At 32.2% G+C, this 20,669-nt stretch overlaps 1 protein-coding gene across 9 annotated transcripts in view; it reads left to right on the forward strand.

Moving 5' to 3' along the window:
- The window catches only part of LOC148312085 (sodium/potassium-transporting ATPase subunit alpha), a 106,930-nt gene that overhangs the window by 40,927 nt on the left and 45,334 nt on the right, over positions 1-20,669 (forward strand). For 5 of the 9 annotated variants that reach the window (XM_088277878.1, XM_088277882.1, XM_088277879.1 and 2 more), the window contains exon 1: positions 11,900-12,126. The exons of the other annotated variants lie outside the window; for them this stretch is intronic. In XM_088277878.1, the coding sequence (XP_088134004.1) occupies positions 12,115-12,126 (12 nt within the window). In that variant the 5' untranslated portion in view covers positions 11,900-12,114. Of the gene's footprint in view, positions 1-11,899; positions 12,127-20,669 lie in introns of those variants that run through there. 9 annotated transcript variants of the gene reach the window in all.

Here is a 20,669-nt window from a genome sequence, read left to right on the forward strand (position 1 = left end):
AAAGTCAAGCGAGTCCAAGTCGAGTAAAGGTAACTTAGGTTAAAAAGGCGTACCAAAAAAATGTAAAGAAACATAGAAAAGAGGCGAAGTTTTAATGAACTCTTTCAAAGGTATCCTCTCTTACAGTCTCTTTTAGACTTGGTACCTTCTTAGAATTAGTCATGTGAAGGTACGATAAGTAAGATAAAGTCAAGCGAGTCCAAGTTGAGTAAAGTTTAAAAAGTCGTACCAAAAAAAAAAAAAAAAGAAAAAAAAAAAAAAAGTTTTTTAATTAACTCTTTTAGAGGCGTGGTGTCTTAAAGTCTCTTTAAGAGTTTAGAGGGTGCTCGTTATACGGTTATTTGGTTAAGTCGGGCGACGCGAGACGTGCATACCGTGGGGATCCTTCCCCTTTCTTCCTGATCCTGTTTTGATTCCTCTGTCACCTTTTTCCTTTTTTTTTAATAATGTAGAACGTTTCGCTTGCTTTCGCCCAGAATATTGGAAAAATACCCCCCAAAGTATTTCTCTAGCGGTGGCTGCGTCGTAAAACCATTTTCGGTTTTACGATTCAGTGTGTCGGGAAACCATAGAATCTTGTATGGATAAAGTATACAAGATATTACGCTGTAATCGGGAAAAATAGCTTAATGCTCAATAAATGTCATGGGTATACTAACTAAAACCTAAATAATTCAGCTCCTGAACACACAAGCTTTTATTGAATTACTCAGTCACAATATTGAGTTACACTTAGGAGTCATTTAACTTTTGAAATCTCAACATAGATGAAGAAGAATGCCGTATAGATGCTGCCGTGAACTGAAACATGAAATGACAAATTTGTGATTTATGTATGAGTTCCAAATTTTTTAGTAGCGTGCTTGTCAATCATGAGTAAAATGGTGAATTTAAATTTCAATAAAGTGCTTACTTAACCAACCTAACAGGTCATAAGTCCTGTAAATACTTAGACTTCCATATTATTAATCATTTATGTTGAGATGTCAAAATATAGAAGTACTTACTTAGTGTTTATTTCTTTTTCATAATTCAAAAGTTTTTTGGGTAATTTTGTCAGGTGATATTATATTTCTGCTTGAATATCATTTTTGTTTATCTGAAATTAGGGTTAGGTATGTTATGTATGTATGGTATGAATATCTACATATTGGACAAACTAGAGATTCTATTTCTTACTTAACGTTTTCGTTCACCCTTCATTATTATTCCAGTTAATAGCGATATAGACCTATAAAAAATAAAATAGATGAGAAATATTTTTTTTTATAATAACACAAGAAAAATTATGTTCAAATTATAAACGCGAATATGTTACTTAATTTTTTTCAGGTAAGCCCGAGTGGTTTTTAAATATTTAAGAATGGGAGTCGAGTTGTGGCATAGTAGGGTCAAAAATAGAAACTTGGGAGTCCTCAACTACAGCCAAACCCGTCATTTTTAATATTTACTGTTATATGAAAGCCTTTAAAATTATTTGTTATATTTCTGATGCGTGTACCTGCTTACATTATTATACTAACAAAAATCACATAAATGATATAAAATATTATATTTTATATGAAAGAAAGTGTATTTTTGTCATTTGAAAAACAAAATGAAAACTTGTCTCGTCATATTTTTGGCAAACGCATTTTTTTATGTTTTGCGATCATTAAAATGGCACCATAACTCGATTTTCCCGGAGCATTGGTCTCTCGAGGTGGATCGTTAAATTCCCCCTGACACCAGACGGAAAAAAGGGAAGCTCTTCGCAGAAAGAAGAGAAATACGATATCATATTATAATACATATACCATACCGTGCCTCGCCAGCACTGGGTACCTTCCTGGCTGTTAACCAACAGCCCGTCGTCTAGTTAACTTTAACTGAGAGAAAGCTGCATAGATATTCTGCAGTTTCACTATTGGTTTGTAGTTAACTGCTACTTAACAAGCGGGACCTTGGCGCCGTTTTATTGAACTGTTTAAAATTTTCCGCCAGCTCCCATACCGGAGTTCATTCAACGCTTTTTAGCAACTTATAAATGGGTACAAGTGATTTTTTTCAATTATTTATTTGAAGTAGAAGTAGAAATTATAATCACTAATTTAACTTTATCTTAATAAATTACGTATCATAAAATTTGTCTCTTTTTTAATTTAAGTTTTACTTGGTAAATACCTACCACTATTTCTTCATTCAAGTCAATTTTACCACAAAGTGTCTGCCGAATCAATTAATATATCCTTTTTTCTGTTTCAAAATTTGATATTCACCATAAAAACAATCACACGATTTTAACCTCTACTCAATGACATACATTTTTTATAACATGAATTTTTTTTTATTTTTACAATTTTCGATTTTTCTGAAAACTGTTTAGCTGCCTGTACAAGAACTTTCTTAAATGTATTTATTAAGGCTCTCGTTTAATGATCTATCAATTTAGAGAAATTAGATTTTATTTTATCGCAAATCGTCCATTATTGTCACGATATTTAGATACATAATTAGAAATCAAAAATGTAACGATTTTTTTTTCTTCATTTGATTGAATTGCGACACTTTAAAAAAACTAAATCGTTGTTTATTATTTGGCAGGCCGGTTAAGATCCACACATTTTTTTATTTGAATTTACTAAAAAAAACATTACGCATCTACACCGTAAAAACTATTAATTATTTTTCGGGTATTTAATATTTATTTAAGGTAATTCCCTCTAGATTTTAAAGCGATATTAAAACTGAAAACAAGCTTATGTGTTCGTGTACCGGACCCTCGGTCGTCTTATAGGTCACAGAGTCGTACGGGGTGAACACTCTCCGCCACAATACCTAAGCCCTCTTCTCGATGTTTGTTCCGAAATATTATGTAATTCGTCTCCCTCGAATCCTTGCCGATATTTCCTTTCCCCGGCTGCCGCTCCCTTTTCAATGAATTCAGCCTAATGTTCGATAAGGTCACGCAATCTTCACACCCTCCTCTGTCCCGCAGAACACTCGAACATTTTTTTAAAGGGGAACACTTAACTTGAACCCGGTGTTACTAACCCAAAGCAATAAATAAGGGTCTGTAGTACGTACATTGTTTACGTAAACTTCTTTTTCGATAACATTTCAGAGTTTTTAGCTACATTCATGGAATCATGTTTTAAATTGGTTACATTTTTAGATAGTCCGCCTCCGTGGTGTAATGATCAGTGTGTTTAGCTACCGAGCTGGAGGTCCCAGGTTCGATTCCCAAGGGAGGTGAGAATAAATATTAGTGATTTTACACTCTAATATTTATTAAAATATTACTCTGCACTGGTCCCTGAAGCGCAAGAGTGATCACCTTCCCTTCATATAATTAACAATCAAGATAACATTGCGTCAATACGATGCAGTGCCCTATGCACCATTAAGTGCGGATAAGGGTTAGAAGAAGACATTTTTAGATAAATTAAAAAAGAGGACTGGATCTAACGTATTATCGAAGCTTACGATAATATAAAATTGTCTAGTGCAGGCTAACATGTAAAATATTTTATATTATTTGTTATGTTTATTACACACACATTTAGTAGTGTGAAGTATTTTAAACACATTTGTAGTATTTTAAATCTTAGATATAAACCAGTTTCTGCACTTTCCTGGCTAAGCAATTAAGTAAAAATTATTGATAAAAAACTCGGTAGTCGATTGATTATAGTGGATAGATAACGCATTAACTGCATAGTGTAGATAACTTTAACTTTAGATATGGACTTTTATTTCTAATTAATTCGTCTTTTTAAACAAAATTACCTTTTTTTCTACTGAAAGTTGCCTTTTTATTTGTTACTTGTTTTTTACTGGTTTTTGTGGAATAAAAGTAAAGTTAATGTTATGTATACTAGGTAGTTCAATCGTTAATTTCACCTTGAATCGATGCTCAGGGAGTCAGAATTACACGCGTTTTCTTTCGTATATATCCAAATTATTCATATTTTTCCCAGCGGTTAAACTTTCTATATATTTTTACAAAACTCAACGCAAAAATTTTTATGACACCTCATGAATCCGAGATTTTGTGGCGCTTCTTACTAAATCTTGTTCCTAAACGTTTCGGCTATAGGGGTAAAAATGTAGAGCGATAACAGATGTAGCAGTTTTCGTATTGGATCAGCCCATAAAGGGAACCCAGTTCTGAAAAAGTAGCCCTAAAGGGATGTTAGGGAAGTGTACTGTCTTCACGATATGGGATATTATCTCCTCGTGTCAGCTGTCGGGCCGTAAGGAAAAACTGGGGACCATAGGCGATTACACGTTTTATGATGCACAGTCTGTTCGTATTTTCCATTCAGGCGTTTCATGTTATTTTTTGTTGTATTTTTTTAAAGAAACAAATAAATAGGCACACTCTCTTTATAGTTGTAAAAGAAGAACACTTGTTTTTTTACCGCTTGAGTTTAGTTTACTTTAACGATTAGTTTATATTTAGACTTGAGATGGAAACATAGCTTCCGAAACTAATCGTTATAATAAAAAAAAACTCAAGTAGTAAAAAACAAGTGTTTTTCTTTTACAATTTCATCATGTCTTACCAAAAAGTGAATGGCCGAAACAATAAATAAAATCTCTTAATAGTTTATACATTATAGTTTTACTTAACGATAAATTTTAGCTACCAGGAATTTCCTGCTAATTTTATTATCATTTTTTTAATAACCTAAGTGTTTAACATTTTCATAATATACTAACAGGATTTCAAATATGGTTTAGACGTGAAAAATTTTCACCGCCTTAATTAATAGGTAAAACACGACTTAAATTTTTAAAACAAACAGTTCTGCTAATCGATGAAGTTGAACAAACGCGAATGTTCTGAATGATTTTTGTTTTTAAAGTGCTAATTTTATTTGCGTCGAAATCTACACCTTTTTTTAATGTCTGGGTGATAACTCCAATAATCGGAAGTTGATTTGTAAAACACATTTTCAGTAGTATCATAACTTGTGTTTGTCGCTCAAATATGAAAAAATGCATTAAAATATACATAGAAGATGAATATAAAACCCCACTCTTGCTGATGGCTTAAATCGGCTAATACTACACTATTTTATTTTTTTCGTGGACAAAGAAAATTTGCTGGCCTTAAGACTTTCCCAAGTCTCAAGATTCGATTCAAGTACGATTCGAGCCTCGAGGGTTTCGGATGCATATTCCGGATTCTAGTTGATTTTTCGAACCGTGAAGTACGGCGGCAGACGGCAACCAACTCCCAACTTTATAATCCCGACATAAAGTGGAGATTTCTATCTCCGCGTTTTCTGGGTTTGTGATGCTTTGAATATTTTATTTTTAAACCCACGTTATCTTCCTTTGTTTTGCCTTATTCATTGTTTTTTAGAACCTTAATATTGTTGTTTTTTGAACTTATTAACGTTTAATTTAATTTAATTTAAAGCAGTAGTTTACAATATTCTCACATCTCTTCTCTTAGTTGATTTATCGAATCGTTACGAATATATTTTTACTGTCTACAATATGTTGAATTATTTTATTGTTTTTAGTCTAATTATAAAATATCCTTCCATAGGATAGATTAAAATTATTTTAAGGATTTAAAAAAAATAATTATAATTAAAAATTGAGGTAAATTCTCGGCTGAAATTGCTCACACATTTTTGTTGTTATTGATCTTATTACATATCATGTTTATACGGCTTGAATGGTCCATTAATATTGTAAATACCGGATAAATTAGAGAGAACTCTTAAGATAGCTACTTTTAAGTTTTTAAACATCTATTTTTTATATTTGATTTGTAAAAACATTAAAATTAAAGAAAAAAATTGACTCGGCAGTCATGTCTCAGACATGCACGACTGTACATCTGTTACATTGACAAAAGATTTCTTGATTTCTTGGGAAATCACAAAATATTTGTATGGTCGAATAAAGTGTACTATAACGTCAATTAATGCGTGTAATAATTCATAGTATACTCACTGGGCTTGCCTCCCTTTTGGGTACACATTAAACCGGAGTACATTTTTTGTTAGCGCTAGCTTGAGCTATAACACGAATATTAAAAATAAACATGTTTACGGATTGATAAATAGACTTTTCATGCTAAAGTGAAATCATTTTCAAATGAAAAGCCTTAATTTGCATTTCATCTAAAATTATACAGAAAAAACATTATCTTGTAAGAATATACTAGAACTTATTTTAGTGGTATTTTAAGTTGTGCGTTATATTTTATGCAACAAATATACGTATATAATATAAAGTCCTATGTACTCTTTTAAATAAATAGTCCATAAATGTAAGGAAGCAAATATAAAACTTAACAAATATGTAACAAATGGTCGTATGCTCTCCATCAAATTTAAATAAAATCAAATGAAAAATTGTAATTCATTAATTGTTTGGGATTGACCTTTCAACAGCTATAAAGGTAACAGGAGTCCATAAATATAAGGAAGCAAATATAGAACTTTATTTACATAAAAATGTGTTTTTTATCAAATCCGCTCTGCCCCTGCCGAAGGAATATCCCATGGCTTTCTAGGTTAAAATCTCTTTTAAATAAATGATAAAAAAACAAGTGAAAATTGGTAAATAATTACTTTGAACAACTGTAATGTACCAGGAGTTCATAAATGTAAGGAAGCAAATATAGAAATTTATTTGCATAAAAAAAGTGTTTATTCTCGAATGCGCTCTGCTCCTACCGAAGGAATATCCCATGGCTCGCCAGGCGAAATACCGGCGGCCATATATCCGAAGTGCATACATTTGTATAGTGCGATCGTCTTCCGGGGCGGTTCCTCCCGCCCGAGCCGGGGGTGGGCGGGTGTGTATTGATCGGGGCGTGACCCAGTTCGGGCTACGCGCAGCCGCCCTGGCCGCCCGCCCTGCCCCGCGCCCCGCGCCGCCGGCCCCGCCCGCCCTGGGCTGACGTAAGCCGCCCTGCCGGCGATCGATGCACATATCGAGGTTGGTCAAGCCACGGGAGATATTCCTTCAGCCGGAGCGGAGCGCATTCGAGAATAAGCACCTCGTGTTTTTATGCATATCAAGTTCTATATTTGCTCCCCCACATTTATGGACTTCTGATACATTGTAGCTGTTGAAAGCATCCCATACAATTAATTACAATTTTTCATTAGGTATTTTTTATTTATTCAAAGGAGACCATATGACGTATATTTGTTAAGTTAAATATTTGCTTCCTTACATTTATGGACTCTTGATACATTATAGTTTTTCGAAGCCCAATCCCAAATAATTTACAATTTTTTTAATTTCATTTTATTACTTATTTAAGAGATAATATGACGTATATTTGTTACATAAAATTTAATGCACAACTTAAAAATACCACATAATATTTTTTTTAAGTTAACGTTTTACTACTGACAATAATTTTAGCATTTACAAATACATAATATTTTAATTAAAAAATATATGTATATATTTTACACGATTCATTGTATCGTTTATTGACAGTTTAGTCTTTTAACTTTAGATTGTTAATATGTTAAACTCAACACGTTTAAACTCTATTTATTTATTTAAACTTCATGTAAAGAAAATAAATACGTACATTGGCGGGCTAATTATTGCTAAAAAGTAATATCTTCCAACCTTCCAGCAGTATTCTTACAGGAGAATCGTAAAAACGTCACATAAAATTATTTTCTAAATTTGATATAGAATAGAAATTTCAATCACTGATTTTTATATATTATATTATTAAAATATAGTTAGGTTTAAAACTTGTCATCAAATAATAATTTTAAAGATAAAATTCAACGGAGCTTTGAAGCCATTACGATTATCAGCTTATATTTATAATTGCTTATATTTATATTTATAATTCTCATGATTTACTTATTGTACAAAATAAATTCATATGATATTATATTATTTATGAAAAAAAAGTATTTTTTTGCGTCATCTTATTCTGACGCCCTTGTTTCGCGTGCAGGTGAAAACTGAAATTCGGCAATAAATATAAATACGTATTAACCCACCTTAAACCTTTCATGGTTATTTGTTATTTATGTCTATAATACGGTGTCTAGGGAAACCCTTTATCCCAGACCGCTTCACCCTTCTGGCTTCACTCGTATATTATGGATGTTCACGATATAACAATTCTAGCATTTCTAGAAGGCGAGTACTGCGAACTAACGCGAATGATTTTTCATCGTAACAAGTCTTAGTTTTACAAATGAATTACATATTTGAACAGACTAATTAACGAGCCTTGGTCTCAAGGGCTTCGAGGGAAGGTAAATTTTGGGAATTTTTAAGTGACACGAGTTAGTACAAGTACGGGTACGCTGCACTAGTCTCCCTGGCCATTGCTGCCATTCTCTTTTTGCTACCTTATATTCCTTCTCTATTTCCTTTCACATATGGCAGTAATGATCTTCGTGTACTTCATCTGTATCCTTTCAAATATATTCAACTGCTCAGATCTGAAGCGCAGTTATATATTTTATTTATTTATGTCTGTCGATCAAAATTAACATCACTTCTAAGCAAGTATAATCGTATTTTATGCTGTGATTATTCATTTGATTAACAAATATACCCCCTATACGCAATATTGGCATACAGGGTGTTGTCACGTCTCAATCTATCTTTTTTATTACTAAACCTTCACGTTTACGAGTGACCTAAAAATAATAAATGATTTAATTCAATGCATATGTAGAAATTTTAATATTTGTGCTATGTTCTAAAAATAATTTCAGATATTTTATTCTAATTTATTTTTGTTAGTATATAAATGCTGTGAATTCTTCAAATACCAGTTTATTGGCTACTTTTGGTGTTGATAAGGGTCATTTGACTTGAATTGACTCAACTAGCTCGGGATATACAAGCCAGTGGAAATTTTAACGATTCCCTTAAACAGAAAATACACGTTAAACATTTTCCGATTGTATTCCCTAAATACATGCTTGATTACATCTCGCTAAGCCTTAAGCTATCTGCTAGTACATTTAATGCTAAAATTATTCCCAACGTCACGTATGTTGTATAATGTTCGTGATAATCTATTTACCTGTGAAAACATTTTGATATATCTGCTTTCATACACATGTTTATACTATTTATACGACCGACTTACTTGTCGATTGCATAATCCCTTAGTATTAATAATATTTTGTACGTTAATGTGTCCGCATAAATTATTACCTATAGTCCTTATCTTTTGGAGTGTACTTCAATTTTGTACCGTTAAAAGATTGGATATTATATAATTCCTAATTAAGTTACAGATTACGTTAAAAATAATCATTCAGTCCCTAGAATGTTGAGATTTTTTGCAACATGATATTTGTCCACAGGTTTTTTTTATCTATAAGTACATGTTTTTTAGTACATACATAAATTTTGGTCGAACTTATCTTTCTTTCTTTATTGAAGCTGCATTCATTCTGTAGAATAACTTGAAAATATATTGTAAAAATACCTGATTTTCATGTCGGGGATAGCCCCGTTTTTACATTGCAAGCACATTTTAAAACTGTCACAAAATACAGTATACCTACAACGTCGACATAGGTACCCCTTTGTCTTAGGAAATTTTATAAGCAGTGAATGTATTAAATTGTATTTTTATTTTTAACTAGCGGAAATGACCAATGTGTCATTTAAAATTAAAATACAATTTAATAACATTATCTTCCCTATAACGTCCCCTCCGATAACGCGGTACCTATCTCAGCGTTATAGGGGGGTTTACTGTACGAGTATGTATGGATACATTGAACACGTTATAAATGTAATAACTCATTTTAGATTATTCAATTTTATATTAGATTACTAATTTAATACTTTTTTGTTGTTGTTATAATTGACCCGGAATGCTATTCATAAAATATCGTGAAAAAATCGTATCCTTCAAATATATTTCTTGTTTACACGAAATATGTAATATGTAGCCCCTTTTTCCTTTACTTTATGTGTCTTATTTACTCTTCGCTTTGAAGAGGGAAGGAGTTAGTATTATATTTTATGACCCCTGTAAATTTCTAGAGGTCGCGCAACTTCGTAACATACAGAGGCTGTCACAAATTTTCCTAACAAAATAAGTGTCATATGAAAATTCTTTTTTATTCAAGTACACACTAGTATTTTTTGTTAATATAGTTTTCTTTATACTTCATTCAGAAGAAAGAGCTTTAAAAAATATTACGTTTTACGACAAACGAATTTGTAGATAACATATCACTAGGTATTTTTCGCGTATTGTTTTCTTAAAATATTTACCATAATTTACTGTATGAGAAAGCTCAACGTTACATATTTTAAAATTATTTTTAAAGGTGTAAACGTAAAATTAATAAATTAATCATTATACTGTCAAGATATTTTTGATGAGTGATTGGGTGAAGAAAGAACGCTATAACAAATTTATGAAGCGAATGTAGTTGGAAATAAAAGCGGAGGAAGACTGATGAAAACTTGGCATAGCCAAGTATTTCAAATGCTCGAAAGTGGCCAGGTCCGTAGTATAGGAATATATAATAGTCAGGCGGGTATGTATGAGGAGATACATGAATGTAGAAGAGGCATAGATTGTTTGCAAATACAAATTGGGGTGTTTTATTCTCTCTGCCTATCCCTGCGGAGAAGCCGTGTGATGGTTAGGTTAGTAAGTATAATTTAAAAATTTAGCTAACCCCATAGAATCGTGACATTATTATCTATAATGTTTTTTTTATTTGAAATATTTCTGTTTTTTTTTGTGGTGGTTGCCATTATTAAATACCTTTGATATTCAGGAGCCGTGTTACAATTTCGCGTTTTAATATTAATGATACCTAAAACTTGTTATCAGCACCATGAAAAAAGTCCCTTTAATTGTGTGAATTAAGCATTTGAATGAGAAAAGTTGGCTGTAAGCGGCTCGCGGCTCGGCGCCCGCTTACATAAGGGGCGGCCGCCTTCACCCCCTTAGCCTAGGTTAGGCACGCACCCCTCTGGGCCCTGCCCTCGATGCCTTACATTGCTCGGGAAAATCATTGTTTTTCGCTCCCTTACGTGCTGAGTGCTAACGGTATATTGTTTCACGTTCCTGGGTATGTATGAAGAGGATTCGTGCCTCGTGTAAACATTTTTATGGGGTATTTCGTGGCGGTGTTAATGGGCTCCGTTTAAATAAATGAATGTATAATCCTTTCTCATTTATTAAAAGCGCCTTGATTAATTTTAACCATTCTTTTATTTTATTTCGCATTTCTAAATGTTCCATGAAAAGCTTCGGTTTATGCAATTTTTGCCATTTTCAAAGTATACGCCTTAAGCATAAATTAAATTTAAGGCTTTGAGTGTTTAAAGTTTGGCACCATGATACTTTTTCATTTTGACTTTTTAAATATTAAAAAACGATTTTGAGGAGTTCGCGTCGGATCTTCTAGTAACTTCCATCGCAATTTTTTTTGTTATTTTTTTGTTGTCAACTAGCGATAGTGTTATACTCTAAACTAGTAATGACGCTTAATTATGTATTGCCAGTAATACATTTAACCTAAGCCTATGAAATCAATTAATTTTTGTTTAAAGCATCGATATACGTTTATGTATTAAAAGCGGGGCATGTCGAAAAATGAATGATCCGAAGCGAGTTCCATGATCGGCGCCTTATCGCCGCGTTGAACAGAAAACCGTTTCCCGCTCGGGAAATGTCCTAGAAGCTTTTCTCGTCAAAGTTCGTCTACGGGAATCCGAAAACCGTTACGTAACGTAGTCTAGGCGCGGGGGCGGCGGTGCGGCGGGCGGGGCGGGGAGCGCGGCGCTCGGGAGTTTCCGCCGGCGCTTCGGGCGTCGTGACGCAGTGTGACGTGTATGCGGCGCTGCCCCCCCTCCGGCTCGATACCGGGCCAGCAGTCGGTGTTCAGTCCGCGAGCAGTCTCCTTCTCCTTTCAGTGCTCGAAGGGACCCCGCGGCGCACGCATTCACCCACAGGCGGGTAACATGTCTTAGTCGCCGACGCTCAGACTATCGCATATTGAAGTGCACCGAACGGACTCACCGCCGTGATAATCTTACAGTGAACCGCGGACCAGTGAAGCGAAGAGCAGTTCTCGCACCCCGCGGGCCCGAACCACTTTTGGCCCCACTCGATACGTCCCGATAAAGATGGGAGACAAGGTAAGCCCGAGGACCGCTCGCTTTGTTCCTTAGAGCCGCACGCTTCCCGACCATTTAGCGAACCCGGTGCCGGCAGCCGACCAGAGCCTGCCGACCGGCCGACCGACCTACCGACCGACCCTTCGGGAAGGTATCGATCTAAGCCTTCAAGGTCTTCGGCGAAAACCGGCTCTACAGAAGACAGGGTTACACCTTTTCTAGGCGAAGCTTTTCATCTTGTAGTGTTCAGCCTCAGCCCCATATCCGCGTGTCTCATACAGACTGCTTCTAGTTACTCTTTTAGTGCATCGTTAATGTCATCGTATGTGTCCGTCTCATCACCTTTCCCACAGTCTTACGAAAAAGAGTTATCTACAATACTGACAGATTTTCTTTTATAAAATCAAATTTTAAAATTTATATGCAATCAATTTTCATACAAAAAACCTCGAATAAATTACACAAAGAAAATAAAATGTTTCTTCTTATGTAAAAATAAAATAAAAATAAGCATCCCCCCAGGATTATGAAAGCTCGGTTTATCGGCTTATTAACCTTTTACGGCTTCAATCCAAATGCCGGGATTTCCCGTGATTCACCTTTTTAACTTCAGTTTCAGGATAGGCAAAACATGACATTGAATTCAAACAGGAAGGTTTTTCGTCTATAAATAAAAATATAAATTAACAAGTTCACATTTGTCTATTGGAACACTTTATTTTAGTAACAAATTTTGTAATCGGTTATCAATATAAGAGGTACCGCCAAATCTCCGCTCGCGTTACGTAAGATATTCGCGCTGTATGAACTGAAAGCTTACTGTTTAAACGGTAAACAGACTGATAATATTTAACTTTAACGATTAGATTACTAACTAATTCACTGATTCTCGGTAATAAAATAAGGTATCTGTTGACAATTTGCTTAATCTTGATAGAGTCATAAAATATACATTCGCGGATAACCTGTTCGCCATTTTGGATTTTTATGGTGATATAATTTTTCGTGGGAGTTGGCTATAATCTAAAATTATATTTCAATTAGATTTCATTGAATACATAAACATTTATAGGCACAAAAAGGGGTTTTTAATTTTTTTTTCTCATCCACGTTATTTTTTTAAATTTTAATAGAAACAATATGTCAGTCATATTTCTTTTCTTTCATCAATTTTTCACATTTCGCTAACTCGATTTTTCAGGAGATCGTTTTTAGAGTTTAGAAAATAATGAAATGTATTAAAAATAAATATCAAGCCACTTACTGAACTTTTTACCGTGCAACAGATCTTTTTAGGTGAAACCTGTAGGTTTTTTCTCCATTTAAAAAATATTTGGTATATTTAAAAAAATAATTAAACAATACCTTTTCTTCAAAATGCAAAAACAACTCTTTCTGCCCGCGGGTAAATATTAAGTTAAAAATATGCCGCTTTTGCTGGGATATAGTAAATTTTCTGGGCCTTCCGAAAACATGCACAACTGAAAATTGACGATTTTTGATATATGACGTTGTTGACGAAAGGAGTGAGCGATTTATGAAAACCTACGAAAAAATGTGAGGTTGCTACATTTTTTCACAATCTTAATTGCTTTACAATTTACTAATTTATTCTACTGATTAAATTTATCGATGGATATAGAGTAAATTTGGTATTATAAAAAAATATTTGTAAAATATCAGATTTTTATGACGTAATAAGGCTTTAGTTCCGACTAGTTAGACTAGTGCAACCTGCAAGTTGCAAGCGTGTGCGCATTGCACATGCGGTAGCGACTTGCACTCTGATTGCACCCACACCCGGCAAATGCCGGTAAGTCTGGATCAATATCGCTATTGTGTAACAGCAGTCTCCTCCCCGGTCGGCTACTCTGAAAATTCATTTCATGAAACTTGAAAACTCGTTCAATTATCACCGAATTCAATAACGTTCAATAAGTCCCGACGACATTTTAATATATCAACCTTTCAAAGACAATTTAGGTCTTCCATGTGTTAGATATGCACTATAAATAACAGCAATTTCAAAATATTCAATGGTTTTCCTTAGCCAATTTCTGCGAAGGTCACTCCTTTATGAAGTCGTATTCCATCAAATGACATTATTTACGTAACAGCTGTTTAATCCTGTTATCTTATGTCATCGATTCTTCACATTAGACTCAAATAAATAAAATTACATACTAAATTTATTAAAAGTATTTTCTCGAAATACGTCTTTGATAAAGTTCAAAGAAATTTTTATAAATCCATTTTTTCGGACAGCTAACAAGAGAAAGGTTTTATCTGAATTTTTATAGTATTTAAATTTCATTAACACATTTATGGGCCTGTAACGTACAGTTTATTTATTATCATTAAACTGTCAATATACCGGTTTTATTAGGTTCAATAAAATTCGTGATTCTCTGCCATTGCGATTGGAACTAAGTAGATATGCCTCGGATTGATCTTCAGTACATTAAATAAATTCTTTGATTATACATTTTTCAAACATTCCTCTTTTGAATGAAAATTTTCTTCATTAAATTACTCGTAAACTTTACATAGTTGAAAATTCGTTAGTAGTTTAATTCATAGTTAGTTTAATTCGAAAATGAAAATGAATTTAACCAGAAAACTAAAGTTATATATATTTTGATAAATAAATTATAAACTGGTTTTTCCTCGTAGATTAGCATGTAAAAAGTATAATAACTACTTTCATAATTAACAAGTTGATTGTAAACACTTGACTAGTATACACTATCTTATTTTAAAAGGAAATTGTGGTTTTAATCCAACAGTGTGTTTGATAATTTTACAAAGTAAAAATCGGTTGCATAAAAAAATTATCCTCTTATCAGATCTCTACAGAAAATTACTACATTTTTTATTACCGCAATCACGTTAAGTTTACAGTGTGACATCAAGCCGCGAAAATTTATTTGGTCAAAAATATAGATTTAAACATTAATTAGAGTTTTTTTTTAATATTAGTTATCGTTATTTTACTTATTGTTTCGGCATTAACTTTGTGGTAAGACATGTTACAATGATTAAAGAAAACACTTCGTTTTTTACCACTTGAGTTTTATTATAGACTACATGTTTCAGAAGTTAAACTTCCATCATTCAGGTCTGTATAATAGTTATTATACAGACCTGAATGATGGAAGTTTAACTTCTGAAACATGTAGTCTATAATAAAACTCAAGTGGTAAACAACGAAGTGTTTTCTTTAATCATTAGTTATCGTTTATATAATCGATTTGTGTATTTCGAAAATGTCACAATTTTATCAAAGATTGTATTGAAAGATTTGTCTTTTTAACATTAATGTTTTATCAAAAAATCTAAATTGTCAGTACTTTGCAAAAAGAGTGTCAATTAAAAAAATACTCGTCATTTTCTTTACAAGATAAGACATTTTTCTCTCTTTACAAACATTATAAGTGTGTGTGACATTTTAAACATACATATCGTCGTTCAGGGAATAAAATTATTTACATAAAGATACATTTTTTAATCCAAAGATTAAAAGACGTTGGTAAATTAATATGAATTTAAAATTGTATTTGATTTGAGAATCCACAATATTCTCAAAAAGAAGACTAATAAAACAAGTGTATACGTATTAAAATTTGAAACATGCAAATTTGATTTCACTATCGTCAGATGTTATTTAGCGTTTTCATTCATTTGTTTGTTTTCATTTTTTAATGATCTTCCCCGAACGATTTGTATGATAACGATTCCTTGAACCAAACGTAACACAATGTTGTGTTTACTGCAATGCCAATATTTTCAATTGAGGCCGATTTCTAGTGAACGCGATGACACACGGTATTTGATTAACATAATCTAAATAACATTCATAAAAAAAACCGTCAGCTGTTAAATGTTCCAATATGGCAGACTTGGAGTATTATCTTCGTCCACATGGTAAACAGGTCCAGTAATTGAGCGGTTTCTGCGAATTTGATCAGGTGTTCGGTCAGCTCTTGGTATTCTGAGAGTCGGGTTGATTTATATGTTGTTTGTGTTGCGACATAGTTAGCAATTTCTTTTACTTTTGAGTCATACCTACGTACGCGACTTCCAAGAAAAAAATTCAAAAAGTATACCGCGATTAAAACGGCAAACAAATTGTATGTATTATTACCTACCCACATAGTTGAATTTCTTATATCCCCTTTCTATTAAGGGTTATCAACCCCCATTTCCTGAAAACTCTATTATTGAGTTTTCCTAACTAATTATTTATTACATAGAGGGATTGTCCGCCAGTAACGTGGATATCGATTTTAAATTTCAATTCAATATTCATTCTTCAGTACTTTCATCAGTAATGGAAAATTATATTCCAGGCTTTGCATTCAGCTTAAAAGATTTAAATAAATTATTATCTTCAATTGATATTGTCTTCACGTACTGTCGCTACATGTCGGAGGGTGTCAGTAATAAATGAATTATTTCACTATAATAAATGTATATGTTAAGTTAAGTTGTCGTTCTTTACTTATATTATACGAATATTATAGTATGTGAATTTGTAAAAATCTTAAAAAAATAAACTCTCAATTATGTAATAAGAATAGAATAAAATAAAATTATATATTCAACCACCTTTGTCAATCTTTTGCAATGAATTTTTATTTTTAATCTTCTAACTTAGGTTTAATTTTTGTTGTAGTTTTTATCGTTTATTGAGGAAAAAAACGGGTTTCTTTTCGAATCATATCAATACCAATATTGATTGATAATCAATGCCTTAAGTTTAAAAAAAATTAAAATCCATTCGTTTATTTACAAAATCTTACAGCTGGGAAAATTATTATTTGAATGTAGTACTAAAAATTATAATAAAACAGAATTATTGTTGTAATGCTTTGATTCGGGAAATCGGAGATGAAACTTTATGAAGTCTAGTCATAATAAAGTTTCATTGCGCAATTCGTTTGGCTGGGATGTTACAGGAACAGATGTTATTTTAAATGGATAATCTACGATGGATGAAAATCAGATGATCTTCAAATAAATAAGCTTAAAAATCTAAAATGTGTACACCATGAGAAATATTGATGATAACTTTTAAGTAATTAATTACCTTAATTTCAATTTGGTCTTTTTATTTTGTGGGTTAATTTGATGCGACCTTTCCGAAAAAATAATTATTTATATCTGCATTTGCAAAATATAACCAAAAAATCAAATAAATAAAGCAATTATTCTTCATATAATTCAATCAATATGTTTTTTTGACCAAGAGTAAATAATTATTCAGTCTTTCCACTTGAAATTGATCATATTTTTTCGAATAACAACGTGAGATTGCCTCTGTTTTTAGGTAAGTTTAATCTATAAAATATGTGGAATTACTAAAATTGCACATATGCATCTGTACTTTAAAACACGGTAAAGATTGAACCAGCAGAATATGAACGATTATATTTACTTTACAATGCCAATTTAATGCAATATTTTAAGGCGATTTAATGCGATGCCATTTTTAAAAAAATGTGTTGGATTCTTTGAAAGCGTCTAATGCTGATAGATTTTTTTATTTACTAAATAAAGAAACAAGTGAGAATTTGAATGAAAAAAAATAGCAAATATATTCCTAGATTTTAATTAAAATACTGGATACCAATTTACACACTCCAGTGGACGGGTTTTCGATTTAACCAACACTGATTCACTGTAATCTAACTTAGCTCTTTTTGCGAGGATCAGACCCTGACATAGAATGTCTTAACGGTGTGTTAATCAAACTCAAGGCTTCTAATACAATATGGCTCCGCGTAACATGTTCATTCAATATGTTCATAATATAACATCAAGAGCCATGTCTATTATGTAGATTTTCATCAGTACATTTCCACCTTGCGATGGGCAAAATTCGTAATATACACAGTACAAATTCTCGCCTTATGATAATGTAATAATGATCATGCTCTTCTTCTCCGTCTTATTCCTCATTACTGAGGGTTGTGACCCTTGGAGAAGCAATTACTCTTCTCCAGTTATCCAGCATTAATATGATACAGTGTAATAAGGATAAGAAAAAGATGAATTTTAAATTACATTTCATAAATAACAACATATTAGTTATGTGACCATTTATAGGATTTTCAGTCCAACCCATTTCTAAGTCAAGCGATCAATACAACAACATGAAAACAATACTATGCGCCACTCCATAGCACTATTTATAAAATATTAATCACACGCTTTTGTAAGACTGTCCGAAGATCTACGTCTGAAAACCCATAGACTTAAAAACTCGTTATTATGTACTATCATAATTAAAAAAATTCTAGTAATAATTACCAGTCATAATTTAAGTAAATGCATTTAAAACTAAAATCATATACATATTTTTGAAAACATAAGGGAAAATAACCTGTCAATTTATTAAATGTTATAAAATATGCACGGATGTGTATGTACTTGAATGATAAGTGTTCGCATTTTGATAAAAAAAAGTTAGCATATTTTTTTTGTATCTTTCTCGTTTTTCTTCCTTGTCTTTATTTCAATACATTTCCTCGTCTTTCATTCGATGGCGGCAAAAATCTATAATAATAATAATAATTTCATTAATTGATTCGGCAGTCACTTTGTGATAATATCTATTCATTTTTAATTCAAGTTTTACTTGGTGAATACCACCACTATTGTGATGTGATACATAATTTAAAAAAAGTAATATTAATAATGTTTGACGCGGAGAACACAAAAAATAAAAGACTTGCAAAATACGCCTCTACCATGTGCTGTTGAATTTGCAGTCTAATGTCTTATCTTGCAATGTCATCATTCTGCCGATGTTATTAATGCAACCTGCAGTCGAGTGATCAAATGTAGTCCAGACGCTAATGACATTGTTTTCCCGCATTCGAGTAGCGTATGCAATGACCGGATTATGTACAGTTTTCATTGAACACTCGAGACAACTCAATCAGTATGTCTGCACACCTCAGTTCTCGCGTGGCGCTCAAGTTCGTTCAAGGTTGTAATTTCCAGATTATTTATGATTTATTCGACCGTATCAACTGCCTTGGTCTTGCTATTGGTAAACAGCAGTGTGCATTATTGTGACGGAATCTATGTCTCTATGACAAATTGTTTACATAGTTTATCTATTTGAACAGATAAACTTTGTAATCAAATAAATGAGTGAGTTTTTGTAGGTAAAATATTATATGCATGGATGAGTATTTTTGTTGATATATTTAAAGTTTTTTAATTTCTTTTAAAATAAATTTGGATTTTTTTTCGATTTTAGAAAATATAGATAGCAATGCAATGTACGTTTTTTTAATGGATTAATTCATGTATTTAGGAATGTGTTGCTTTGGGTGGTACATGTAAATCCATAGGTACTAACATCGCTCGCCGTACACACGTGGAGATTTAAGTATTTCAAAGCGATTTAACAATAGTCGAGATTTCAGATTTTTAGCTGTTTTATCACAAATATTTTACATTGAAGTCTTATGTTACAAATTCATAATAATATTTTTCCGAATTTATGAATTGTTTGAGTGAAAAAAAAATATGGATAACAGTAGTTTTTTGCCGTTTTATATTTAAAATACTTTAATTTCTATTAAGTTTTCTTATGCGCATAAAAATAAAATAATAATAGTTCTTCTGAAGCTTCGAAGCAACAAAATTATTTTGAATCAGATTCATTTGCAGATGTTTAGATTTTCTTAGTTATTTCCCAAATTCAACGTATTTTGTTTTTAAGATAGATGAATATATTATAGCGTTGACGTCAATTGGCAAAACACCATATAAAAATATCAACAGTTCATGTTAAAAATCGGTCTTAAATCAAGCGATTTTCCAGAAATATTCCCATATTTATTTTATTAAGTTTATTCGGCCGTTGATGGCTACTTGTATATTTATAAAATGTATATTGAATGGTTATGTTCCGACATCCATAACCAATTTATTGTTTTCGGTTTCTTTGTAAAAACTCATGGCTAGCATTATAAGTCGTCAAATTTAATCGCCGTTCATTCGCGATCGTTTCGTTACGGTTTTATAGTGTGTTTCGATGATGTGTGTATATTTTAGCTGATGCACCGTACGTTTCCGCGACACAACTCGAGATATTCAGCCTTGGTGCTTCGTGAAGATGTAGTGCTACATAACTTCATAGATAATATTTATGATTGGACGTATCTCTCGTACTCGCAAGCTACTATGTCTCGACAAGTTTTGCACATTGTCACACTTAACTTTGCAATTGTAAAAACATCTGTATTTTTCATTAATTAAATTTCATTCTGCTATATGATAATAGGTTGATGTTATGTTATAACACGGTCGATATCAAATTATTACATGTGATTGAAAAAATGGCAACAGAATTGAATTCTTAAAATTTTCATCCTTCATTCACGAATTCTTAAAATTTGTTAAAAAAAACGAATTGAAAAAATATACGCACACTTAATTACATCAAAATGTACTTTTTTAATGTCCTGTTGGGTGGATTTTGTAATTTCTTACTGCATCTGTTATGTCATAATATGTAACTTTTATACATAAATTATTTGTAATTA

Source organism: Brachycentrus maculatus, unplaced genomic scaffold (genome assembly GCF_059751285.1).
Source record: "Brachycentrus maculatus isolate JH-2025_06_01 unplaced genomic scaffold, ASM5975128v1 h1tg000050l, whole genome shotgun sequence".
Classification (NCBI taxonomy): Eukaryota; Metazoa; Arthropoda; class Insecta; order Trichoptera; family Brachycentridae; genus Brachycentrus; species Brachycentrus maculatus.